Source organism: Ovis canadensis, chromosome 18 (assembly GCF_042477335.2).
Source record: "Ovis canadensis isolate MfBH-ARS-UI-01 breed Bighorn chromosome 18, ARS-UI_OviCan_v2, whole genome shotgun sequence".
In the NCBI taxonomy this organism is placed as follows: domain Eukaryota; kingdom Metazoa; phylum Chordata; class Mammalia; order Artiodactyla; family Bovidae; genus Ovis; species Ovis canadensis.
Window position 1 is genome coordinate 32,605,859 of NC_091262.1, and position 26,398 is coordinate 32,632,256.

At 50.9% G+C, this 26,398-nt stretch overlaps 3 protein-coding genes across 4 annotated transcripts; all 3 read right to left on the reverse strand.

The window, feature by feature from the left end:
• Nucleotides 1–2,394: 2,394 nt before the first annotated feature.
• LOC138423890 (myeloid-associated differentiation marker-like) lies at nt 2,395–3,831 on the reverse strand. Its single transcript, XM_069560281.1, has one exon. The coding sequence runs from the start codon at nt 3,582–3,584 to the stop codon at nt 2,649–2,651; it is 936 nt and encodes a 311-aa protein (XP_069416382.1). The 5' UTR covers nt 3,585–3,831; the 3' UTR covers nt 2,395–2,648.
• Nucleotides 3,832–17,872: 14,041 nt separating this feature from the next.
• On the reverse strand, nt 17,873–22,102 carry LOC138423891 (myeloid-associated differentiation marker-like). The gene is made up of 2 exons (XM_069560282.2): nt 22,051–22,102; nt 17,873–20,934 (listed from the first exon to the last, which is right to left on the reverse strand). The coding sequence occupies exon 2, from the start codon at nt 20,785–20,787 to the stop codon at nt 19,849–19,851; it is 939 nt and encodes a 312-aa protein (XP_069416383.1). The 5' UTR covers nt 20,788–20,934; nt 22,051–22,102; the 3' UTR covers nt 17,873–19,848.
• A 1,303-nt stretch (nt 22,103–23,405) lies between these two features.
• Nucleotides 23,406–26,398, reverse strand: LOC138423892 (myeloid-associated differentiation marker-like). 2 transcript variants are annotated; one of them, XM_069560283.2, is made up of 2 exons: nt 25,269–26,295; nt 23,406–23,648 (listed from the first exon to the last, which is right to left on the reverse strand). In XM_069560283.2, the coding sequence occupies exons 1-2, from the start codon at nt 26,052–26,054 to the stop codon at nt 23,526–23,528; spliced, it is 909 nt and encodes a 302-aa protein (XP_069416384.1). In that variant the 5' UTR covers nt 26,055–26,295; the 3' UTR covers nt 23,406–23,525. The 2 variants fall into 2 exon arrangements, with proteins under 2 accessions (XP_069416384.1, XP_069416385.1); XM_069560284.2 differs by lacking the exon at nt 23,406–23,648 and having other exon boundaries at nt 23,883–26,398.

Below are 26,398 nucleotides of genomic sequence, written 5' to 3' on the forward strand. Positions count from 1 at the left end.
AGACGGCAGCCCACCAGGCTCCCCCGTCCCTGGGATTCTCCAGGCAAGAACGCTGGAGTGGGTTGCCATTGCTTTCTCCAATGCATGAAAGGGAAAAGTGAAAGTGAAGTCGCTCAGTCGTGTCCGACCCTTAGCGACCCCATGGACTGCAGCCCACCAGGCTCCTCCGTCCATGGAATTTTCCAGGCGAGAGTACTGGAGTGGGGTGCCATCGTCTTCTCCAATAAGGTCATAAGTTGTGTTAATCATCTAAAGAGTTATATGACTGGGGCCAGAAGAAGGAAAATTCACCTTTATGGCTGAGCAGAGAGGTTGGTTAACACATACTGCAGATACTCAGTGCACTCTAGAGGGGAGGGAGGAGGCTCAAATGGACAGAGAACAATTTTATGCTGAAATTTTTCATCTTGCCTTAAATATGAATTATTTTTAGTCCTTCTTAAGATTTCCCCACAATAGGGACCACCTCCTGGGAGCCCTCCCCATTCATCCCACCTGCCCCTGGGTGAAGATCACATGACTTCATCCCAGTACAGGAGGGAGGGGCAGCAGTGGGCGTCCTTCCCCTCCCCTCCCCCACAGCTCTGCTTGCCTGGCCCCTCTGGCCCTGGTGAAGCTACTGTGCTGGGCTCTGAGGCTTTGTGGCTGAGAACAGGAGAGGAAGAAGGTTTGGGGTGACTTCCTCACCACAGTTATACAAAGGGCGGCTCGTGCCAATGCCAGCCTGCACACGGACACGCATGCTTATACCCAGGGAAACACGCTGCACATGCACACAGGCACACAACTTTTTTTAAAAAAATGTTTTTGCCTGCGCTGAATGACAGGTGGGACCTTAGTGCCCGGACCAAGTATAGAACCCACTCCCCTTGTAGGGGAAGCCAGGAGTCTCAACCAGCAGACCACCAGGGAAGTCCCTGGCATAAACTATTAAAGAGGAGCTGGCAGGAGCCTTTTAAGAGTTATCTGATGGGATATTGGGCACTGGGGTGGGGCTCAAACTAGTTTTCTAGGGATGATCCACTCCCTAAGGTCTAGCTCAGGTGAGAGCAGGAAGACAGTGGGAGGGACCCCACCAGGGACCCCACCCAGGGCCGGGTGGGTGAGAAGGGAAATCTGCTAGACCTCTTCTGAGCTCTAGATAAATTTGGGTTAATTAGGGTCTCTTGATTGGTGAGGAGGGGAGGAGGCATTGTTTTGTTTTGTTTTCCTTTATCTTAACATTGAGGTTAAAAAAGTACATTGTGATTGTGGAAAAGGGAAGAGATTTTCTCCATGATTGACAGCAGGGGGTTGATGGGAACCAGAAGCTCCTGGGAATAAGATATACATACTTATACATTCATATAGACCATCTTATTCATGACTTCTAGAGAAGCAGGAAGCAGCAGAGAAGGCCATTGACACATAGAATCATACTTCTGTGAGCATCAGTCAGGGATGCAATTCCTTTTACTACGGCTGAAGCAATTCCACCTTCTGAAGTAACCCCGCTGGGAAAAAGAATGAAAAGAAACTTCCCCTTTAGGAATAGGGATATTCACTAATTTTTGCCTTCCTGATCAGGAAAAAAAAAAAAAATCCAGGCTAACATCAGCTTTAAGGCTGCAGGGGCCACACTCTTCTCCCTGCAGAGGCAGGACCTGCTGTTTTGATCACTGAGGCAGGAGGGCCACATCGCTGCCCCTCTCCAACACTGCAGACAGGTGTCTGCAAGACCCTGGGGTTCTCTGCCAGCCCCTACTTCGATGTCCAGAAAGTAATTGGGGTGGAAGTCATCACAACTTCCTCTAAGAAGCCCTCTAGGCTGTGGGTGTTTAGTGAACCTGCAAAAATTCTGGAGCCAATCTCAGGTGGGGCTGAGCACCAGATGGGGCCCAGGGACCCAAGGTCTCTGCTTCAAGACTCCCACCCACTGGGAATTATTGACCTCCAGAGATTTTGTTTTAACTTAAAAAGAAGCCAACTCATTAGAAAAGACCCTGATGATGGGAAAGATGGAAGGCAGGAGGAGAAGGGTTAGAGGATGAGATGGTTAGATGGCATCACTGACTTAATGGACATGCATTTGAGCAAGCTCCGGGAGATGGTGAAGGACAGGGAAGCATGGTGTGCTGCAGTCCATGGGGGTCGCAAAGAGTCGGACACAACTGAGAGACTGAACAACAATAACACTCTACAACCCCCTCCACTGGGAAATCGGGGTCCAATCCCTAGCTACCTGCACTCACCCCATTCTGCATATCTGTACCAACTAAGACACAGCCAGGGCGACAGACAACCAGAGCCTCCCAAGGCCCAGGGTGTGAACAGCTGCACAGAGGGCTGTGTGCTGTGGAGTCAGCACCTTAGGAGGCAGCATGGGGAGGTGGGCAGAGGAGGAAGGAGTCCCAGGTCCTGATGGATCAGAAGAAGGAAGATGGGGAGAGGTGGTCAGCACATAGGAGATGAGAAAACAAGGATGACCAGAAAAGGGACAAAAAGCAGAAAATGCAGAAAGGATGGAACAACACAAGAAAGAGGCAAAACAGAATTATGGGCAACCACACGAGACAGAAGGGAGACAGAGAAGGAGGGAAGGGAACAGGAAAGAGCAAGATGAGTGGGAAAGGATGTGAGAAGGGAGAGAGGGAGCCAGGAAGAGAACATCAGAGGACAACTGAGCTTGGTGAAGATGTCTCCACTGACAATAAGAGGGAATCGGGGGGCCTGGTGCAGAGCCTCAGAAGCTGATAAAAAAAGCGGCGGGCCAAGTCCACCAGGTCCACCACATAAATCAGCAGGTTGACGGCAGTCAGGACGGCCACAGCCAGTCGCTGGTCCCAGGTGCATATATAGGAGGTGAGTTTGTCACGGCAGCTCACGTCGCTGGACCTCTGGGGCTGCCCGCCGAACTCCCCGTTGAACTGGTAGAGCGGCCAGAGGACCACAGCGGAGGCGTAGAGGAGGGCCGAGAGCAGGGTCAGCCCCAAATGCACAAGGGGGACGGGCAGCCTGTTGTCCCAGTTGTACCAGTTCAGCAGGAGGGTCACTGCTGACAGGAGGAAGCAGATGGAGTACACAGCCACGCACCACTCAAGGGCCGGCTGGTGCACGTACAGGTGGGGGCTGCTGATGAAGGCGAAGATGACACAGGCCACAAAGATCTCCAGTCTGTGAAGCAGGCCTGGCAAGGTGAGCACAGAGCAGGAGAACTCTCCAGACTGGGCGCAGGTCCAGACCACTTCAGTGGCATAAGCCACAGATACAAGGCTGGAAAAGGCAGTGACCGCAATGGCGTGGTCGCCAAAGGGGCTGTGAGGCAGCAACTGGATCCAGGCGGTGGCAAAGACGATGGAGCCTGAGAGGCATAAGAAGGTGGCACAGGAGGCGCAGGTGATGAGAAAGCCGTCCCAGGAGAGGTGGAGGCGGGACTGAAGCCCACACAACTCGACTATGAGGATGATGAGGGTCATGACGAAGCAGAAGCACCAGACAAATATGGACCAGTTACCCGCAGCCGCCTGCAAAGTGCTCACACCAGCCACCAGGGAGAAGGCCACGCAGGTGGAGAGCAGCAGCAGCAGGCGGAGAAAGTAGCCCATGACGATGGTCAGAGAGCCCAGGCCTGAGGACGGTCATGTGGAGCTCCTGATGGTTGTGCAGGCCTAGGTCATCGATATGGCAGTGGTCTTTGCTGACACCCACCAGAAAAAGATCCAGCTCTGGAGTCAAGACGCCTGGAAAAGGCTCAGGGCCCTGTGAGGGCTGAGGCTCAGGATCTGCGGAGTTGGAAGCAATGGCCCAGACACTCGGGTAACAGCACAGCCGCTCCAGAATGTTTCTCCCCACCCATCAGCCTTGGCCTTGTCAGGAGACTTGTCTTATCCCAAACCTTATAGCCATGTTTGGTCTGGCCTCAAACCATGGAATATTTTATCTCTCTGAGCTATGTACCTTTATCTAGGGAGACAGAAGTTAGGCTGGTCCTTATCTGCAGTCCCAACCCTTCAAGGCTATGAAAATTGAAAAAAGAATTTTGAAAAAATTCATTTGGTAACAAATTTTGACCTGAACAAACATGAGACAATTTATGTTCAAAAGTTCAGTTGCAGAAACACTAATGTATCTGATTACAAGGTGCTTTCAGACCCCAGTGGGTGTGATATCATACAGAGTAGATGCACTATGCCACCTATCTGGAGCTGAAAAATTCTGAATTCTGGAGATGACCCAAAGGTTTCAGAAATGGGATATTGGATTGTACTGCTAACCACATTTTACAGATGAGAAAACTGAAGCTGGGTAGTTGAGTATTTCCCTGAGGTTGCCCCGTAGATAGGAGTGGGAAATCCAGATGAAAATGCCAAAGCTGTAGGTTTGAGCGCTTTGCTCTACAGTTCAGCAGGTCAGCTAGGCCATGGGTGGGAGCCCAGAACCAAAGCTCGTGGCTCTGAGACCCAGGACACACCTTCAGTGCTATGGCCTCCTTCCACAGCAACCTGGAGACACACGTGTCCTGGCCTGTCCTCCCAGGAGCCATCACTAGAAAGAGTTGCCATCTGAGGGGACACAGCTCCACCCGGATGAGGGCAGCTTCAGAGTTTAACAGGGAGGAGCCATGGGGTGAGAGCAAGGCCCTGGGGATGTGGGGACAAGATGACAAGGAAAATAGGAACTGTTCTGAATCCCCTCCCCTGCATATTGCCTTCCCATGTGACTCTTCCTCACTGGAGCAGGGAGACTCCAACCCAGCATGACTCCAAGGTGGAGTGTCCTGGAGGAACCACAGAATAAACTAACATAATGTTTAGCTTTTAAGCTCCAAAACTGTCATCCAGATGCGAGTCTGGAAATATCTAGAAGTAACCCACTCCAGTGTTCTTGCCTGGAGAATCCCAGGGACAGGGAAGCCTGGTGAGCTGCCATCTATGGGGTCGCACAGAGTCGGACACAACTGAAACAGCTTAGCAGTAGCAGCAGCAGTCCTACCTGAGTGAGGATTCTGCTGGCCTGGGAGACTGGTTAGCAGCTTCCAAGCTGGGAAGAAGGGAGTGGAAATGAACAAGGATGGGATATCTGATTCTGATGTGAAGTCCTTCAGGGCATTCCAGGGAGGGGGTGGGGATGACAGATGACTGGTCACCTTTTAAGGGCAGGAGCTGAAAGAGGAGGCCCCTGCTGGACCCTTAGGAGGAGACAGCCCTGAGAAGGCAACCAGGACTGGAGTGGGGGCGGAGGTGACAGACTGGAGGTGACTGGGGGGGATCCCAGGGTCCCAGTGGCCCTGAGGCAGCCCAGTAGGGGTCTTCTGACCCAGAAGGGATGCAGGCATGGAGCCAACCTTCCCATGGAGGAGGGGCCTGGACTGGAACTGAGACAGGAGAACAGGGGCCTGAAGGGGCTTCAGGGCTGTGACAGGGACACGTGGCCAGAGTGGCAGGGACCCTGGAGACCATGGAATTGCCCAGGTCACCTGCCCAAGACAGTCCCGCCAGCCAGGGCTGCAGTCCTGCTCACACAGGGGCTCCTCCAGGGTCCAGTGTTGGGGGAGTGAGGCCCCTCCCAGCCCGCCCCCTCCTCAGGGACAACTGCCCTGCTTCCAAGGGACTATTTGCTGAGAGGCCCCCAGGGCAGAAGGGCCAGCACCCTGAGCCCCAGCCAGCTTCCTGCCATCAGGGGATTATTATATCACCTTTGCTGATAATAAACCCTGGGACAAGCTGAGGCTGAAAGTGAAACACAGAGCAAACCTGAGACCCTCCCTGGCCTCACAAAACTCCTTGAGCCCCAGTTGCCAGTGGAGCCCTGGAGCCTGTGGGCCTCTCAGTGGGCACTGCCAGGGTGGAGAGGGGCACTGCTGTGAGGGAGGGAGGGGGTATCTGTCCCCAAAGCTGTTCCCAACTTACCTCAAAAAAATGACCCTGCAATTTACATCTAAGGCTAAAAGACAACTTTATGTTAAGTTCAGTCACTCAGTTGTGTCCAACCCTTTGCAACCCCATGAATCACAGCACGCCAGGCCTCCTATCCATCACCAACTCCCGGAGTTCACTCAAACTCATGTCCATCGAGTCGGTGATGCCATCCAGACATCTCATCCTCTGTCATTCCCTTCTCCCCCTGCCCCCAATCCCTCCCAGCTTCACAGTCTTTTCCAATGAGTCAACTCTTCGCATGAGGTGGCCAAAGTATTGGAGTTTCAGCTTCAGCATCATTCCTTCCAAAGAAATCCCAGGACTGATCTCTTTTAGAATGGACTGGTTGGACCTCGTTGCAGTCCAAGGGACTCTCAAGAGTCTTCTCCAACACCACAATTCAAAAGCATCGATTCTTCGGCGCCCAGCTTTCTTCACAGTTCAACTCTCATATTCATACATGACCACAGGAAAAACCATAGCCTTGACTAGACGGACCTTTGTTGGCAAAATAATGTCTCTGCTTTTGAATATGCTATCTATGTTGGTCATAACTTTCCTTCCAAGGAGTAAGCGTCTTTTAATTTCATGGCTATAATCACCATCTGCAGTAATTTTGGAGCCCCAAAAAAATAAAGTCTGACACTGTTTCCACTGTTTCCCTATCTATTTCCCATGAAGTGATGGGCCCAGATGCCATGATCTTGGTTTTCTGAATGTTGAGCTTTAAGCCAACTTTTTCACTCTCCTCTTTCACTTTTATCAAGAGGCTTTTTAGCTCCTCTTCACTTTCTGCTATAAGGGTGGTGTCATCTGCATATCTGAGGTTATTGATATTTCTCCCAGCAATCTTGATTCCAGCTTGTGCTTCTTCCAGCCCAGGGTTTCTCATGATGTACTCTGCATAGAAGTTAAATAAGCAGGGTGACCATATACAGCCTTGATGCACTCCTTTTCCTGTTTGGAACCAGTCTGTTGTTCCATGTCCAGTTCTAACTGTTGCTTCCTGACCTGCATATAGGTTTCTCAAGAGGCAGGTCAGGTGGTCTGGTATTCCCATCTCTTTAGATCCATTTAATAGCACAGAGGGAGGACTTGGCGAAGGAGAGGAGGAGGTTCCTGCTGTGTGACCCTGGGTCAGGCCTGTGCCCTCTCTGGGCCTCTGTTCCCCTACCTGAAAAGCAGCAGCTTTACCTGAGTCTCCCAGCAGCCCCTCCTCCACTCTCATCTGTGAGCCTGGACATGGTGCCCCAGAGAGATCACAGCCTGGATGTGGCTGAGCCCTGCCTGCCCAGCAGCCAGGAGTGTGGACTGGAAGACAGGGAGCCGGGAAGGTCATGGCCGGGACAGAGGAAGGAAGGAGGAGGTGCCGGAAGGAGAAGGTGCCAGATGGACAGAGAAGGAGGAGGGAAGATGGACACCAGAGTGACAAGGATAAGACATTTCATAACTGGATGATCCTGTCCATTTACTCATCAGAGCCTCAGGTTCCCCATCTGTGCAATGGGCTTATAACCTACTATGTGTCAATTAAATGAATAAAAGCACGTGAAGGGCTCCTCAGAGGGTCTCTGACAGGGCACTCTCAATCCATGCCCCTTACCTGTTCCCTCCCCCTCTCCCTCACAGAGGACCCAGAAGGCCTTGCCCCACTCTGGACATCAGCACATGCAGCTTGATTTGCTGCAGATCAGGGGCTGCAAGCCAGTTTGCACTGCAGGTGGACTCTTGATGTGCTCAGTTTTCCATCACAGTGTTTTCATGAAAAAATGATGTAGAATCACTAGTATTACTATTTCTTTCCCTAAGGGCTTGGAAGCGGCAGTGTTTTAATTTCTCATGAAAATTGAGACTCCCAACTCCTTTGGAAGCCTCAGGAGGTGTGGTGTCACCGGGCTGTGTGTCCTTGAGGGGCTGGGGGTGGCTGGAGTTGATGTGGCTATGCCCTCTATATTGTTTCCCATTCATATCTTTGTGTAGTTTTCTATATTTCTCTTATTCTCCTGTATGATTGACATAAAGCAAGTCTATGATCATCTCACATGTCCTGATTTCTTCTCTTGGGCATGACCAGCTTCCTGCCTGCTCACAGGAACGTCCACCCCTCCATCCAGGGAGCATCTGTGCTCTCAACCTCATGTACAGTCCTCAACACATTTCACATGTTCTGAAATGTGTAGACATGTGTGTACATAAATGCACATGTTTGTAGGGCTTGTCTGTATTGTTTTCCATTTTATACACGAGAGTGTGTCATACACAGGGCCCCCTCCTTTTCCACCACCCCCGACAGGTGCAGCCGGTCCTCTCCAGGGGCCCTGGTCCTCTCCATCCCCTTTACTCATTTCCTTCCCTCCCGGCTCCTGTGGGCATTTGGACTGACTCCCCTTCTCTAGATCAGTGAACCCTCCCCTGTGAGTCTCAGACACTGGGGGATACAGGAAATAACAAGGGGACCTGGAATCCATGTGACCAGCATGCTCTGAGTAGGTCAGCTAGCTTTTCTGGTAATTTATAAAAACATGAGAGACTATATTTTCCAATTTTTTATTTATTTTTATTTCCTTGGGCTGTTGCATAAGATTACCATGAGCTTGATGGTTTAATACAAGAGAGATTTATTCTCTCACAGTTCTGGAGGTCAGAAGTCTGAAATCAAGGTGCCAGCAGTGCTGTGCTGCCTGTGATGCTCCAAGAGGGTCCATCCTTGCCTCCTTTAGCTTCTGGAGACCCCTTGTCTTGTAGCCCCCGCTTAACTCCATCTCTGTCTTCATGTGCTCATCTTCTCTCAACTCTGTGTGTAAATCTCTGCGTCCTTTCTCTTGTAAAGACACCAGTCACTGGACTGTGGTCCCACCCTCCATCCAGGATGATCTCCATCCCCAAATCTTTAATTAAGTATGTTTGCATCAACATGCTTCTATATAAGGCCACGTTCTGAGGTTCTGAGTAGACATGAGTTTCAAGAAGACCCTCTTCAACCCGTTACAGTTCTCTTTCCTATCTCCCTGTCTTTTTTCATGGTGTCTTTTTCTAGTGTGTTTATCATTAGTGTACTTGTCTATCAAAGTGTATTGGTTTGCTGAGTATTTCATATTGGTGTGTTTTCAGTGGAGTTCCTGGGACTCACAGCAGGTTGATCTTTCATGTACTTTGTCACTAAACTGTGACACCCCCCACCCCCGGCCCTCACCTTTTACAGGACTCGCTTTTCTGGGAGGGTCCTGACACCTTTGTTGGAAGCTTCACCCAGAATAACTGCATTTGCTTCTGCTCAGGACCCTCCAGGCCAAACCCCTGTTGGGTGCCAATTGTGTTAATTTCCAGGTTGGCATTGTTTGACCTCAGAGGTCATGTATATTTGGGCCCATTTCACCGGAAATGAAGACTTAGATTTTGCTTCTCTTGTGGAGACTTAAAAAAAAATCCAAAACTCCTGTCAAGGTGGGTATTAGCCTTGACCTTTCCTCTTGCTGAAGGGCATGGTTTTCCTTGTCTACTCTAGCTCTGAGGTTGCAAACAATGTGGTCCTGGCTTTAGGGAAGTGTCTCAGCTCCAACTCCTTACTTTCTGCCACCCCAAATCTCATTCCTGACCCAAGTGGGCATATAGACCAGCCTCCAGTTGCCCAGGCTCAATTCTATCTTCTCCCTCCTCCCACACACAAGCAGCAGTCACATCCACTCTGCCAATGAAACTTCATGAGATCCTCAAGCAAATCATATAACCCAAAACTCTTCCTCACTTCTTTGCTTTGTTAACCATTTTTTAGGTCCTTTAAGACTTGACTTTTAATCACCTCCTCCAGGAGGTCTTCCTTGATTCCACCAACTCCATCTCTGATTGCTTCTCTGACACTTCTGTATAGCAATCTGAAGTGGGCAGCTCCTGGGTCTCATGTGAGCACAACAGGTGAGGTGGGAGGGAGGGAGGTGTTGCAGGAGCAGCAGACAGGGCTCAGTGTAGATGGACCTGGACACCAGAGACACAAGTAGGATCTTAGCTGCAAGTAAGGAGGCCTCACTGACATTCTCTAAGGAGGGGCTGATCCATCGGAGGCCCACTCTGGAACTGACACGCTGGCTGTAGGAGGAAAATGGAATGGAGGCTGGCCAAGAAGCTGGGTGGCCAGTTTGGAGGTTGATTCCACAGTCCAGGTGTATGATGATGGGCCTTGAGCAAAGATACTTCAGGGGTGGAGGGCAGGGGCAGATTTATGAAATATTTGAGAGCAAACATTCAGCTGGTCTTGATGAGGCGAGGGGCCACGATGACAGACACTCGATGCCCCGGGGGCAGCTGTAACCTCACCTCTCCCTTCTGTTCCCTTGACATCTCAGGCTCTGTCCCAGGTGCTCCCTGTGCCCCGCCCCTCCCTCTGGGTACCATCCACTGAGTGCTCTGGGAAGGGAGGCTAAGAAAGGGGGAGCCAGCCGGAGCTCAGGGAGGCGGCCTGGGCTCCTGCCTCCTCGTGTTCTTGAGGCCCCTCCAGATACACGTGCTATTCCTCCACCTGCACCTGAGGCCCGGCTCATGTGCTTCTAGAGGGAGGAAGTTTATTAAGAAATGGCTCTCTGCCCACAATTCACCAGGAACCATGCTCTGGAATGATGGTCTCCCTGCTCCTCAGCCTCCCATCCCTCCTTTTCTCCCTCCTCCTCCTCCTCTCCCATTGTCTGGGGGGCTCAGGTCCTCAGGACTCCAGGCTCGACCACGTATTTTCCGTGCACCTTCTAGTCCTTATCCAGTCAGATGGCTTTAAGTGTCCTAGGCCCTGGACAGAGAGCAGAGAATGGAACCGGTAGTTTCTTCCCTCACGAATCCTACTTATCTAGATGGATAATATGCAAACCAATCCATAATAGCATGTTATCTGGTAATAAATATAATGACAAGGGGAAAACAGGTGAAGAGGCAGTTATTGGAATGTGGGGAGTGGATAAGACTGCTCCATGGATGTGACATTTAAGCAGATGCTGAATGAAGTAAATAGGCTGAATGATGACAACTCTGCAATTCCTGCCTCCAGAGCTGATCTCTGCTGAGTGCTAGAGTCTTATCCAGCTACCTCCTGAGTGCTCTCTCTGAATCATGCATGGCACCTCACACTCAACATGTCCAATCCCACCTCTTGAACCTCCCGGCCCCAAAACACGCTGATCCTTCCTCATCTTCTCATTCAGTCAATGGCAGCACCTTCACAGATGCTCTTCACAAAATACTTGTGAATCCATCCTCTCTTCTTCATCTCTAGAGTTACCACCTGGTCCAGATCCATCCGTCCCTTCACTTGCTCTCCTGCCATAAGCTTCCTGCTAATGACTCTGTTTCCATTCTCTACCCCAGTGTCTGCTTTGGAGTGAACCTAACTAAGAAAATTTGTCAGGCTTCTCTCTGCTCCCTCAGGATGAAACACACATTCCAAAATATCACCTCCAAAGCCCTGCAAGCTCACATCTCTTTCTACCTCTCCTGCCTCTTTGCCTTCCTCCCTCCAGCCACTGAGAACTTCTCCCAATTCTTCTTGGTCATCTCAGGGCCTTTCCACCGATATGTCTACTTGACTCCCAACCCGGAACTGAGACCAGAGCTCAGCCTGACACGTAGCAGTCCTGTGCTCAGTCAGTGCCACTCAAAGCCTCAGTTTCATCATCCAGACGGAGAAGGCAATGGCACCCCACTCCAGTGCCTGGAAAATCCCATGGATGGAGGAGCCTGGTAGGTTGCAGTCCATGGGGTTGCTAAGAGTCAGACACCACTGAGCGACTTCACTTTCACTTTTCCCTTTCATGCATTGGAGAAGGAAATGGCAACCCACTCCAGTGTTCTTGCCTGGAGAATACCAGGGGCGGGGGAGCCTGGTGGGCTGCCGTCTATGGGGTCCCACAGAGTCAGACACGATTGAAGAGGGTTAGCAGCAGCAGCAGCATCCAGAAAATGAAGATAACTAGCACCTGCTTTTAGACATGATTGCTCTTGATTAGACCTGCAGAGAACATCTCTGGCAACTTAAGCAGAGAACAACTGTACTAGAAAGCTGTTTGGTAGCTTAGAGAATTATTAGGGTGGGACCAGGCTCAGAAATAGGCTCAGACCAGGAAGGCAGGAGCTGGGCAGCCAGGGCACAGCCACGGGCAGCTGGACCAGGCACCGTGGCCATCGGAAGCACACGCTGGATGCTGCTGCAGGCCCCGCAGAAGGAGATGATCTGACTGTGTCTGTTTGTCACCTGCTCCTTAGGTGTGTGTCCAAGCCCAGGTGTGTCAGGTTAATTATTTACCTGCCCTTTTATGTTTCTTATTGAAGTTCAGGCCCAGTCTCCCCGCAAGACTCAATATAGGGGGGAGTTCACGTTCTCAGTGATTCTCCTTCACAGAGATGTTCATTATACACGACCATGATGTTGTTAGGAGATTAAATGAGATAACACAAAACCCAGTGATCCTGTAACATTTCCACTAAAGACAGAAAGAACAGAATGTAACCTGGTCAGGAGGTTCAACCTGGATCCTGAGGCTGTAAGGTAATATTCATAAGGCTATATTATAAAGTCGTATCCATTCAACAAATACCTGCTTGTGTCAGCCCAGTTCAGTGCTGGGAATATACTCATGAGTGAAAGAGGCAAATGTTCTACCTGGTGTGTCTATATTGCAGTGTTTATGTTTGAAGCCTCAGTTTACTTGAAGCTGAATGTAGAGTTTTGCATTATAATTTACAATAGGTGATAATAATATACACATAACATATTAGGCCTGTTTCAACAAAAAAATTACAGCTTCTTACAAATGGACCAGGGACTCTGTCCCCCTATTTGCTTGATGACGCAGAACCCTGTTTCCTTACATGCCTATAAGGAGCAACTTCTTGACACCAAGAACAAAGCTTAAAACAAGTTTGTGGAGCGGGAAGAGGAGAAAGCAGGGGTGCCAGGGGCCTGTGGTGAGGGGAAGAGGTTGAGATGATGGAGGGATCTGGGTCTCTGCCAGCCTCTGCAGGGTCCAGGAACAGAATATTCTGGAATCTCTCCTTCTGCCTGAAGCACCAGAAAGAAACACAAGCTCTTTCTTCTTAGGGATTAGCATAAGGAGTGGTCCCAGACTAGCAAAGAGAGTGTTACTGGGAGCAGTGGTCTGGGCTAATGGGCAGCTGGCCCTGGTTCAGCATGGACGTGGACCACTGCGGTCACCTGGTGGCCTGAGGGATGGCGTGCTGCTGGCATCAGTGGTCAGCTGGGAGCCCAAGGGGCAGGCGGGCTGCAGCTGGGACCAGGGGACTGCCTTCCCTTGGCTGTAGTGCTGAGAGGGTGTCCTTTGTCCTAAGGCTTGTCAGGGCCAATGCAGGGAGGGGAGGAGGCCCAGAGGGAGCCCCGCTCCATGAGCTGCCCAGATGGATGGTTTCTGAGAACTCTGTTGCCTGAGGAAGCTCACTCTTCTTCCAGAAAAAGCGCTGGAGGGATTTATGGAAACAGATGCTGGTTGGAGTTGGGGTGAGGAGATGGGCTTGAACGGAGCTCCCGTCATCACCTCCCAACCCCTGGTCAGAAGCAGATTCAGAAAAGAGCAACTGAAGCAAACCCTCACCAGCCCAGCCCGGCTCCACAAGAGACCTCAGGTTACAGCTCAGAGGTTCTGTCGGCTGAGAAAGGGGCCCTGAGGACTTGGGCTGCAGCGGGGCTGCTGTGGACACAACAGTTACAAGAGGTCACACGTGTCGTGCTCACCGCAGGTCGAGCTCTGCTGTGGGTTCCTTTGCTCCTCCCAGCAGGCCCTGAACTCTGCACTCAGTGTCCCCATTTTCACAGGCACAGTAAGGTCAACTGGCCAAGATCACACAGAGAGGAAGTGGCAGAGCTGGGATTTGAACCTAGATACTTGGTTCAAGATCTTAAGCTCTCCCTGGATTTGGCATTGTACCTTAGACCCAAGAGGAATGGAATAGCCATTTCTTCAGCAACAACAATCTGACTAGGTGACTTATTTCTATTTCATCTTCAGAGATATAGTTATTGTCTTCCCCATTTTATTGATCTTGAACTGAGGCCCCAAAACTACATTATATCTTTTGCTCAAGGTTACACAGTTTCTCCTTGTCAGAGCCTGGAATTCAAGTGTGGCTTCCTGCAAAACTCAGCAGGTACTAGAACCTTAGGAAAGGCTGAGCCCCTTCCCTCTTCTCTTGGGCCCAGGAATAATCTCTGGGCTCCTGTCTGTCCTGGTCTAACTGCAGTGCCCCAGGCAGAGGTCCTGCAACAGTGCCCTCATCTCAGCCAGACCATTTCCTGCTGACAAGCCAGCCAGAAAATGCCAGAGAGAGCATGGAGACCGTAGACGCTGCCTTCTCCTCAGCTCATCTGCCTCCCTACAGCCACCTTGAGACAGGAGACAAACACACAGACAAGGGCCAGGATTGGCATCCTGCACTGGTTCCCAGGGCAGATAACCCAGATGCCCCAGGAGAGAAGAAATCCTCTTCTCTCCACTCAAAGGTAAATTCGGGAAGGCTATCTCCATGATTATTCCAAGAAGCTGCTCCAGAGCCAGAGAATGGGAACATCTGTGCCCCAGGCTCTGTTCTGGATGCGGCTCAGGGCACAGTCTTGGGGAGTGGGGGCATCAGCTGGAGTCACGCTGCCTGGAGGAGGCTCTGGCTGGCCGGCTGAGGAGGGAGCCTCTGGCCATTGCCTCGGGAGACAGAGAGCCCGGGCCAGGCAGGGAGCAAGGAGGGCCTGAGGCTTGGGCACTGTGGGGCTTCTCCATCAACTGTGTGTGCTAAAGGGCTGAGGGAATCCTGGTCATAGCAGGTGGGCTTGGGGACCACAGCTCCCCCTCCCCAGACCCCTGGACCCAAGGCACCTCCCTTCCCTCTGCCTTTGGAGACAGCCTTGTGTGGGCATCTCTCAGCTCCTCCCCCAGCCTGTCCATCAGAGTTGCAGGGAACATGGAAACCAATCTGCCAACCACCCCTCCCTGACCCTGCTTCTCCAGCTGGTATATTTTTCAAACTTAAATTTTACTTTCTTGAAAAGGTAATATACTTACATGGTTCAAAATAAAAATATTCTTTTAAAAGCCATGATTGAGAAACCTCACTTCTACCTGTGGCTCCATCTACTCTCTCTTCAGTTCCTCTTCCTGGTTAAGACCAGGCATCTGCTCCACTGAACTCATGGGGGTCCTTTCTGTGTTTCTTGAAGCAAACCAATCATCTATAGATACTTTTATTTTTATTGTATTTCTCTCCCTATTATACATTTTAAAATAGCATACTATATATTTTACTGTTTTTACTTTGTATATACTGGAGCTATTTCCTTATCATTATTTGAGAGCATCCTCATTTTTTTCCAGCTGTTTAGTATTCCTTCTTCTGTCTACACCATAGTTTATTAACCACCACCCTAAAGATGAGCATATGAATCACTTCCAATCTTTCCAATCTTATTTTCAAATGAGATCTTGAGTAGGGGTTTGATTCAAGCCAAATTGCTCTGGTTAGAGAAAATGAGGGGTGGGCCAACACCCTACTTGCAACCCCACCATCTCACTAGAAACCAAGGTCTCCAGAGGACATAGCTTAAAAACCATGATTTTAGCCTAATTTTCCTATTTTATAAATGGGAAACTGGAGCTCAGATCAGTGACAAGATTCATCCATGCTCATGAGTTATCCTGTGGCAGAACTGAAACCAGAAACCAGATCTCTTGGGCTCTGCTCTCCATGCAACTCATGGTTCATCTCCAGGGAGACCAGACCAGGGCTCTGGGGCCACTTGCCTGGAGGCAGGACCACATGTGACTGTGGACCCAGCTGTGGACCCTGATCTACCTCTTTCTCACTCTGGGTTTCCATTTCCTCTTCTACCATTTGGGATCAGTCCCTTTGTATTCCCAGCAGAAAAGATCAGGAAAAGGTGGCGTTGGGAAGGACCAGGGTCTCTGGCACCCCTCCCCCCTCTAGCAGATGAGGAAACTGACTCAGCAGCAGTGAGTGCCCTCCTCAGGGGGACGGGGCAGGTTTGTGCAGAACTAGGGTGGACGGGACAGAATCCCAGCCTGGAGAATGCTGTTGCCACACTTGTCACAAGCAGCATGGGGCCATGGACAGACAGCTGGCCTAGGGACAGGGCACCTGGTCCTGACTCTGACTCTGCCACACACAGGGTGACTCTGGACAACTCCTGCCCTCCGTGGGGTCCAGCCGCACCTCCTCTATGATAAGAGGGTTGGACTAAGCAGAGGACCTTTACACTCTCTTTTGAGTTCCACAGTGAGGGGACTGGACCAGCCTTGGAGCTGTGACAAATGACACTTAACCCCCCAGCAGGGGGGATGGAGCAGCTGCCCTCCTGAACCATGAGGCTTGGACAGTGAGCCCCTCAGCTGAGCCCAGCCTGGGCAATTCTTTTACTAAAGCACAGAGGCATTTTCATCGTCCTGGGAATTGAGGTCCCAGGGCTGTGTTCCATTTGATTCAGGAAATATAAGAATATGATACTCCTGCACAAAAACTTGGGTGTGTCAATGTGTTTAGTCAACTTAAGAAAGAAATAGAAGTTTTATTGGAGCCAATCTAAGGAGTATAACTGGGGAGACAGTCTCTCAGGAAGCTCTGAGTCCTGTCCTGGAGAAGTAAGAAGGAGGGCAGGATGTATGTGATTTGGGGACACACAGCTTGGTATAGGTTACTGCTCTTCACGAGGACCAGATACCTTGGGTAATGGTTTTAGTGCTTTTCTGAATATGGGAAGATGCAAAAAACTGGGCTCATAAAAAAATTCTCCTGAAAATATCTAACTATCTGAGGTCTGGTTCTCACACTTGTCCCAGAGCACAAAGCACTTTATCCTGATTTTCACCCTGAATTCCTTCAGGGTGGATTGTAGATCAGCGACTGCAGTGGCTAATGGCTTCTCTTTTTCAAAAGCATATATTTTATTTATGTATGTGGCTAGGCTGGGTCCTAGTTGCAGGATGTGGGATCTAGTTGCCCAACCAGGGATCAAACCCGGGGCCCCTGCGTTGGGAGTGCAGAGTCTTAGGCCCTGGACCACCAAGGAAGTCCTGGCTTGATTCTTGTAGACCTGGGTGGTCGGCAACATTCTTTATCACACAGCTCCCTCTGTTTCTGTCTTAATTTCAGCCAAGGTTTAGGAGACATTTTTCACCAATTTGTCCCAGGGTGCTAGGAATGCTCATTCCCAGGTCAGCTGGGGATTTCACTGACAGGCCACTCCCATGCTATTACTCATCCTGTCCTGGCAACAGTAGCTAAAAGATGGCTAGACCACCTGTCTTACAAGTCTTACAAGTCTCTCAGTTCCAGGAGATGGTTTCTACTTGTTGCTTCTTCTCATATCTAGAATCACACTACTACAATCATGGATCCTGGAGAACTATATATTTCATTTCAAGTAGCCAGTGCTCATGTATGCTTAGTAGCTAAGTTGTGTCCAACTCTTTGAGACCTCATGGACTGCAGCCCTCCAGGCTCCTCTGTCCATGGGGATTCTCCAGGCAAGAATCCTGGAGTGGGTTGCCATGCCCTCCTCCAGGGGATCTTCCCAACCCAGAGATGGAACCCAGGTCTCCCGCATTGCGGGCGGACTCTCTACCGACTGAGCCACCAGGGAAGCCCGAGAGCACTGGAGCGGGAGCCTCTCCCTCCTCCAGGAGATCCTCCCACCGCAGGAATCAAACCAGGGTCTCCTGCACTGCAGGCAGGTTCAAGTAGCCTAGTTATCCTATTCTTTTTCATCCTTGACTCAAGAAACAAGAATCTTGTAAAATAGGCAGAACACAAGCAATACCTCTAGTGATCCCAGTAAGGTCGTAAGTAAGTAAGCAGTGTTATCTTCTAAGAAGTTCCATGGTTTGGGCTAGAAAAATTGATCTCTATGGTGGAGCAGATATTTCTGCTCTTTAGGAGGTCGGATAATGCACAATGCACACTAGCAAGGAAGGAAGAGGCCCCAATGGACAGAGAAACATTTTATTTGCAAATTTTTCTTCTCTTACCTTAAAATACGAATTTTATTTCATTCCCTCTTAAGATTTGCCTGCCATAGGATGACCTTCTGGGAGCCCTCCCCCTCCACGCCCTACCAATGGGTGAAGATCACACGCTTTATCCCAGGACAGGAGTGAGGGGCAGCAGTGGGGGACTTCCCCTCCCCTCCCCCGCAGCTTGCTTGCCTGGCCCTCTGGTCCTGGTGACACCAGGATGCTGGGCTCTGAGCCTTTGTAATTGAGGACAGGAGATTGAGGGGCCTTCACAGCCACCAGTTACTTAAAGGCCTGCTGATCTCACAGCAAGGGAGCACAAAGGCACACACAATGTACACACATGTGCACTGAGCATGCACACAAGCACACAGCTGTATAGGGAGGCATCCAGATGCTGTCACGGCCCCTTTAAGAGCTAGGGGACAGGATACTGGGCACTGGGGTGGGGCCCAACATCTAGTGTCACAGACTGGGCCACACCCCCAGGCTCTAGTCCAGGCCTGGGTGGGGAGTCAGTGGGAGGGGCGCCCAGAGACCTACCTTTGGGTGAAGGTGGAAATTGACTGGGACTCCTCTGAGCTCTAGGCAAGTTTGCAGCGAGTATGAGGATTTTGTTTTGTTTTCTTTCTTTTCTTTCATGTTTATATTGAGGTTGAAAAGGTTATTATGGACGTGGGACAATAGAAAAAACCATTCTCTATGATTGTCAGCAGTGCTGATAGGAATAAGAAGCTCCAGAAAAAATTTTTTTAATTGTGTACATTTACATAGTTCAAATTATGCCTGAGTCCCAGAGAACCAGGAGTCAACATCAAAAAGCAACAGACACAGAAAAACACACTTATGTGTCCCCTCACACCCAACAATACAGTTCCTTTTACAATGGAAGCAGCAATCCCCATCCCCTACAAACCACCCGCCCAAGAAAATTTGAAACTTCCTCTTGAAGAACAGAGTCACTCAGTAATTTTTGGCCCCCAGAACAGAAGGAAAAAATGGAAAAACAAAACAAAACACCCAGACAGGTTGGCAGTGTCCATGCTCTTCTCCCTGCAGAGGCAGGATCTGCTGTTTTGATCACTGAGTCAGGGGGACCATATTGCTGCCCCTCACAAACACTGCAGACAGGTGTCTTCAAGACCCTGGGGTTCTTCACCAGCTCTTTTTTTTTTTTTTGATTCCCCAGAGAGTAGCTGGGATGGAAGGCATTTACCCTTGGCTTCCTCTAAGATGCCCTCAAAGTAACGGATATTTAGTGAGCCTGCAAAAAATCTGGAGTCAATCTCTTGGAGGACTGAGCACCAAGTGGGGCCCAGGAACCCAGAGTATCTCATGCAAGAATCTTGCCCACTAGAGATTATTGACCTTCAAGAGGTTTTTTTTTTTTTTTTTAACTTAAAGGGGAAGTGTACTGTACAGTTGCTCCATTGGGAAAAGAAAAAAAAGCCCAATCCCTTCCTACCCACCCACACCCCATAAACTCCCCCAACCACACCAGTAAGTCACTGTCAGGGGGATAGATACACTTTGGCAATGAGGAGGCCCAGCGTGTGAACAGCTGCACAGAGGGCTGTGCGCTGTGGAGTCAGCACCTTAGGAGGTGGGAGGGGGCAGTGGGCAGAGGAGGAAGGAGTCTCAGGTCCTGATGGATCAGAAGAAGGAAAATGGGGAGAGGTGGTCAGGACACAGGAGACGAGAAAACTAAGGACAATCAGAAAAGGGCCAAAATGCAGAAAATGAAGGAAAAATGAGAGAAGCAAGAGAAAGAGACAAAACAGAAAATGAACAACCAAAGAAACCAGGAAGGAGACAGAGCAGCAGGAGGGAAGGGAACAGAAAAGAGAGTGAGATGCATGGAGGAGGATGTGAGGAGGGAGAGAGCAAGCCAGGAAGAGGGCATCAGAGGACATCAGAGCTCGGTGAGGATACCTCCTATGAGCAGGGGATCAGGAGTCCCCAGGCTGGTTCTCAGTCCCTACAGAAATCTTACGAGCCCAGTACCCCAGGTCGGCCACATAAACCAGCAGGTTGATGGCTGTCAGGACGGCCACAGCCAGGCGCTGGTCCCAGGCGCACATGTCGTGAGTGAGCTTGTCCCCAAAATCCCCATTGCTGGGCCTCTGGGGCTGCCCGCCAAGCTCCTCGCTGAACTGGTAGAGCGGCCAGAGGACCAGAGCACTGACATAGAGGAGGACGGAGAGCAGGCTGAGCACTAGGTGGAAAATGGGGAAGGGGACCAGCAGCCTGTATTCCCGTTCAGCCAGGTCCAGCAGGAAGACCACAGCTGCCAGGATGAAGCAGATGGAGTACACGGCCACACACCACTCCAGGGCCAGCTGGTGCAGGTACAGGGAGGTGCTGCTGAGGAAGGCAAAGATAAGACCAGCCACGAAGGTCTCCAGCACCTTCAGCAAGGCTCGCGTGGTGTGCACATAGAAGAAGATCTCCTTGAGCTTATACCAGACCCTCATCCTGGCCACTTCTGTGACATACTGCACAGACGCGATGCAGGAGAAAGCCGTGGCGGTGATGGCCCGGTCCCGGTAAGGACCATAAGGCACCAACTGGACGTAGGTGATGGAGTAGATGATGGAGGCCGAGAGGTAGAGGAGGGCAGCATAACAGGCATAGGTGATGGAGATGTTGTACCAGAAGAAAGGAAATTCGGAACCGAGCCTGCATAACTCGACTATGGAGATGATGAGGGTCATGGTAAAACAGATGGACCAGAAGGACATGGACCAGTTACCTATGGCCCCTCTCTGGAAGCCCATGTCAGCCACAAGTGAGAAGGCCACACAGGTGGAAAAGAGCTGCGGCAGGCGGACGAAGACACACACGCTAAACACGGCATCCCTGCTTGGGGATATCGACCAGGTGGACATGGTGCTGTGATGGTCAGGCAGGTCACGGTCACCAGAAAAGCAGTGGTCTTCCCTGAGGACCCACCAGAGAAAGATCCAGTTTCAGAGGTGGACTGTGTCAGACTCCTGGAAAAGGCTCAGGGCCCCAAGAGGGCTGAGGCTCAGGATCTGTGGAGTTGGAAGGCTCAGACACTTGGGTAACAGAACAGCCACTTCAAATGGTTCTCTCCACCCATCACCCTTGGCCTTGTCAGGAGACTTGTCTTATCCCAAACCTCACAGATGGGTTGGGTCAGGCCTCAACCATGAACATTTTTTACATCTCTTTGGGCTGTGTCCCATTATCCATAGAGACACAAGGTAGGATGGTCCTTATCTGCAACCCCAAACCTTCAATCCTCTGAAAACTGAACAATAATTTTTAAAAATTCATTTGGTAGCAAAATTTGACCTGAACAGATCTAAGATAATTTATGATCTTCATTTATTTTATGCATTATGAGTGCTCAAAAGTGCAGTTGTAGAAACACTAATGTATTTGATTACAAGGAGCTTCCAGACCCCAGTAGGATGTTATGTCATATAGAATAGATGCACCATGTCTCTTGTCTGAAACTGAAAAATTCTGAATTCTGGAGCAATCTGACCCAAGGGTTTCAGAAAAGAGACCGTGGATTATAGTGCTAACCCCATTTTATAGATGAGGAAACTAAGGCTCAAGGAACCAAATGCCTTCATTTGATGCATGCATGACCAGGAAGGGGGAACTCAAAAAACATAGCTAAAACTGTGGGTTTGAGCACTTTGCTCTACAGCCCACATGTCAGCAGAGTCCATGGGTTGGAGGCCAGGACCAAGGCTTGGGGCTCTGGGACCCAGGATCCACCCTCACAGCCCTCTGCCTCCTTCCACAGCATCTGAAGACACGCGTGTCCCGGCCTGTCCTCCCTGTAGCATCACTAGAAGGAGCTGCCGTCTGAGGGACACAGCGCCACCCAAAGGAGAGAAGCTCCAGGGGAGAACAGGGAGGAGCCATGGGGTGAGAGCAAGGCCGTGGGGACCAGATGACGTGGGAAGTAGGAAGTGTTCTGAATCCCCCACCACCACCATTTTGCCTTAACAGGTGACTCTTCCTCACTGGGGAAAGGAGACCCTCACCCAGCATGACTCTGGGGTGGTATCATGTGGAACCACAGAATAAGCTGATGACATCATGCTTGATTTCTTTAGCTTCAAAGCTGCCATTCAGGTAAGAGGCCAGAAAAATCTAGAAGGTAGTCCTACCTGAGTGAGGATTTTCCTGGCCTGGGAGACTGGTTAGCAGCTTCCAACCTGGGAACCAAGGGATTGGAAATGAAGAAGGATGCTGTGTCTGATGCTGATGGGGCCCTTTCAGGGCATCCTGGGAGGGGGTGAGGATGCACGGGTGATCGGCTCTGTTTTAAGGGCAGGAGCTGAAAGAGGAGGCCCCTGCAGGACCCCTGGGAGGAGACAGTCCTGAGAATACTCCCGGGACTGGGTGGGGCGGGGGCAGAGTGGAGATGATGGGCAGGGGGATTCCAGAGTCCCAGTGGCCCTGAGGTAGCCCAGTAGGGGTCTTCTGACCCAGAAGGGATGCAGGCATGGAGCCAACCTTCCCATGGAGGAAGGGCCTGGACTGGAACTGAGACAGGAGAACAGGGGCCTGAAGGGGCTTCAGGGCTGTGACAGGGACACATGGCCAGAGTGGCAGGGACCCTGGAGACCATGGAATTGCCCAGGTCACCTGCCCAAGACAGTCCCGCCAGCCAGGGCTGCAGTCCTGCTCACACAGGGGCTCCTCCAGGGTCCAGTGTGTGTGGGGAGTGAGGCCCCTCCCAGCCCACCCCCTCCTCAAGGACAGTTGCCATGCTTCCAAGGGACTATTTGCTGAGAGGCCCCCAGGGCTGAAGGGCCAGCACCCTGAGCCCCAGCCAGCTTCCTGCCACCAGGGGCCCTGTCTCCTTGGCTAATAATAAACCCTAGGAAAGGCCATGGCTTGACAACGAAGCAGACAGGAATGTGGAAGTTCTGGAGATGGAGGCACTGGTGTGGTTGTGCAAGCCATCCAGGGAGGCTCTATGCCTCTCTCTTCTAAACAACTATTTACTGCGTGTTCACTGTGTGCCAGGCACTGCAGATCCCACAGCAAAACCCAACTCCTGCTCTGAATGAGCACCCGAATCAATGCAAAGACATTCTGTATAGAGCAGGCGAGCAGAGGAGAGCCAAGGACTCTTGAGAGCTTTTCAGAGAACTCTCCAGCTGAGCACAGACTGAAATTCTCTGTGCAAGTCCAGAAATAAGGGCAAGTGGACTTTGCACCCCCTAAGGAATGAAAGCTGGTGCAAAGTAAGATGGCCCACTGTGGGAGGTGAGGTGAGAGCCTTTCCAGTCAAGCTGGTGAACCAGTCTGCAGGGACGGAGATGTGACTGATGGTTCCCAAAGAGTATCCCATGGAATACTAGTCCATGATGTTCCATGGAAAAAAACAGCTCCCAGATCACATAAGTCTGGGAATAACTTACTGCTATAGATCTCTTTTAGTCCTAAGAAGTCCTGCAAAAAAGAAATCTGTTTAACTTTTTAACCCAGCTTTAGATGTATTTGGCCAAATAAATTTTTCTTCTTAAAATATGAACTTTATTTTTCTGCTTCTTAAGATTTTCCTGCCACGAGGACCACCTCCTGGGAGCCCTTCCCCTCCATCCATCCTGCCTTTGGGTGAAGATCACACGCTTCATCCCAGTACAGGAGTGAGGGGCAGCAGAGGGGGTCCTTCCCCTCCCCTCTCCCAGAGCTCTGCTTGCCTGGCTCCTCTGGCCCTGGTGACTCCAGGATGCTGGGCTCTGAGGCTTTGTGGCTGTGAACAGGAGAGGAAGAAGGCTTGAGATGACTTTGCCAGTTATTTAAAGGGCTGCTGGTCTTAATGTATGCCTGCCCACTCACATACACACACACACACACACACACACACACAGTCAGTATGCACAAAGCACACACCTTTAAAGAGAGGCATCCAAGGGCTGGCAAGGCCCCTTTAAGACCTGGGCTCTTTCTGATTTCTAGTCAAATTTGGGCAATTAGGACCTGTGGATTTTGTTGGTTTCATTTTCATTTTGTTTATTTTATCTTAGAGGTTTTTGAAAAAGAACATTGTGGATGTGGAAGAAAGGACAAGATTTCTCTCTATGGTTGACAGCAGGGGCTGATGGGGATTGGATACTCCAGGTAATTAAAAGAAACCATACATATTTTTTTCTACATTTATATAGGTCACTTTATGCCTGAGTCTCAGAAAAGCAGAACACAGTGGCAAAAAGCCACTGACGTGTGTGTGCACACACACTCGAGTACTGCAACTCACTTGACTACAGCAGCTGAAACCCCCACTCAGTCAACCCACCCTCCCCAGAAAAATAGAAACGAAACTTCACCTTTAAGAACAGGTCCTGTCAGAAAAAGAAAACAAAAAGTCCCAGGCAGGCTAACATCAGCTTTAAGGCTGGCAGGGCCATGCTGCAGAGGCAGGACCTGCTGTTTTGATCACTGAGGCAGGAGGGCCACATTGCTGCCCCTCACCAACACTGCAGACAGCTGTCTTCAAGACTCTGGGGTTCTTCACCAGCTCCTGCTTCGATTCCCCAGAGAGTAGTTGGGATGGGGAGACATTTAGCCTTTGTTTCCTTTAAGATGGCCTCTGCAGACAGTGGGTTTTCAGTAAGCTTAGAAAAATTCTGGAGCCAATGTCAGATGGGGCCAACCACCAGCTGGGGCCTAGGGACCAGGGTCTCTGCTTTAAGACTCCTCCCACTGGAAATTACTGACTTCCAGAGGTTTTTTTTTTTTTTTAACTTAAATGGGAGACACCGTACACAAAGAAAGAGGACCCAATGCTTAGCTACACACCCCCATTCCCAAACCCATCACACATATACAAGAGGGACAGACTTGCTTTGGCAACAAGGCCCCTCCGGAGGCCCAGGGTGTGAACAGCTGCACAGAGGGCTGTGTGCTGTGGAGTCAGCACCTTAGGAGGCAGGAGGGGTGGTGGGCAGAGAAGGAAGGAGTCTCAGGTCCTGATGGATCAGAAGAAGGAAAATGGGTAGAGGTGGTCAGGACACAGGAGACGGGAAAACCAAGGATGACCAGAAAAGGGGCAAAAAGTAGAAAATATAGAAAAGATAAGAGAGCAGCAAGAGTAAAAGGCAAAACAGGATGTGGGCAACCAAAGAAAATAGGAAGGAGATAGAGCAGAAGGTGGGAAGGAAATGGGAAAGGGAGTGAGATCAGTGCAGAAGGATGTGAGAAGGGAGAGAGGAGAGCCAGAAAGAGGACACCAGAGCTTGGTAATGAACTTCAGGTGAGACAAGGGAGGAATTGGGAGCCCTTGGGCAAAGCCTCAGCCTCTGTTAAAATTCAGGCGGGCAGAGAACACTAGGTCAGTCACATAAATCAGCAGGTTGATGGCTGTCAAACTAACCACAGCCAGTTGTTGGTCCCAGATGCACACGGAGGTGGGGACTCCACTGCTGCAGTTCACGTCACTGGACCGCTGGAGCTGCCTGCCCAACTCCTCGTTGAACTGGTAGAGCGGCCAGAGGAGCAGAGCAGTGGTGTAGAGGAGGACGGAGAGCAGGGTCAGCACAACCTGGAGAACGGAGAAGGGGATGGGCAGCCTGTTGTCGCATTTGCCCAGGTTCACCAGGATGGCCACGGATGACAAGACGAAGCAGATGGAGTACACGGCCACGCACCACTCCAGGGCCGGCTGGTGCAGGTACAGGGAGGTGTTGCTGAGGAAGACAAAGATGACACAGGCCACGATGGTCTCCAGCCCCTTAAGCAGGCCTGGCACGGTGGCCATATAGCCTGTGATCATGTTGGGCTGGGCCCTAGTCCAGGTCACGTCCATGGCATAAGCCACGAAGGCGATGCAGGAGAATGCAGTGGAGATGATGGGGCGGTCCCAGTCGTGGCTGTTGGACAAGAACTGAATGTAGATGACGGGGTAGATGATGGAGGCCGAGAGGCAGAGGAGGGCGGAGTAGCAGTTGCAGGTGGTGAGAAAGTTGTCCCAGGAGAAGGGGAAGTGGCCCTCCAGCCCGCATAACTCAACTATGAGGATGAGGAGGGTCAGGACGAAGCAGAAGCACCAGATGAACATGGACCAGTTACCTATGGCCCCCTTCCAGGTGCCCACGCTGGCCCCCAGCGAGAAGGCCATGCAGGTGGAGAACAGCTGCAGCTGTCGCAGGCAGCAGCCCATAATGGTCGGGGAGCCCAGGGCCTGAGGACGATCATGTGGTAGTCGTTCTGGTCCTACTGGTCACCGGTATGGCAGAGGTCTTCGCTGAGGATCCACCCGAGAAAGGTCCAGCCCTGGAGGTGGATTAAGTCAGATGCCAGGGAAAGGCTCAGGGCCCTGTGATGGCTGAGGCTCAGGATCTGTGGAGTTGGACTAAATGGCTCAGACACTCGGGCAGAAGCACAGCACTCCCGAATGGTTCTCCTTCACCCATCCCCCTTGACCTTGTCACGAGACTTGTCTTATCCCAAAGCTCACAGCTGGGTTGGGTCTGGCATCAGACCATGAACATTTATTTCTTCACC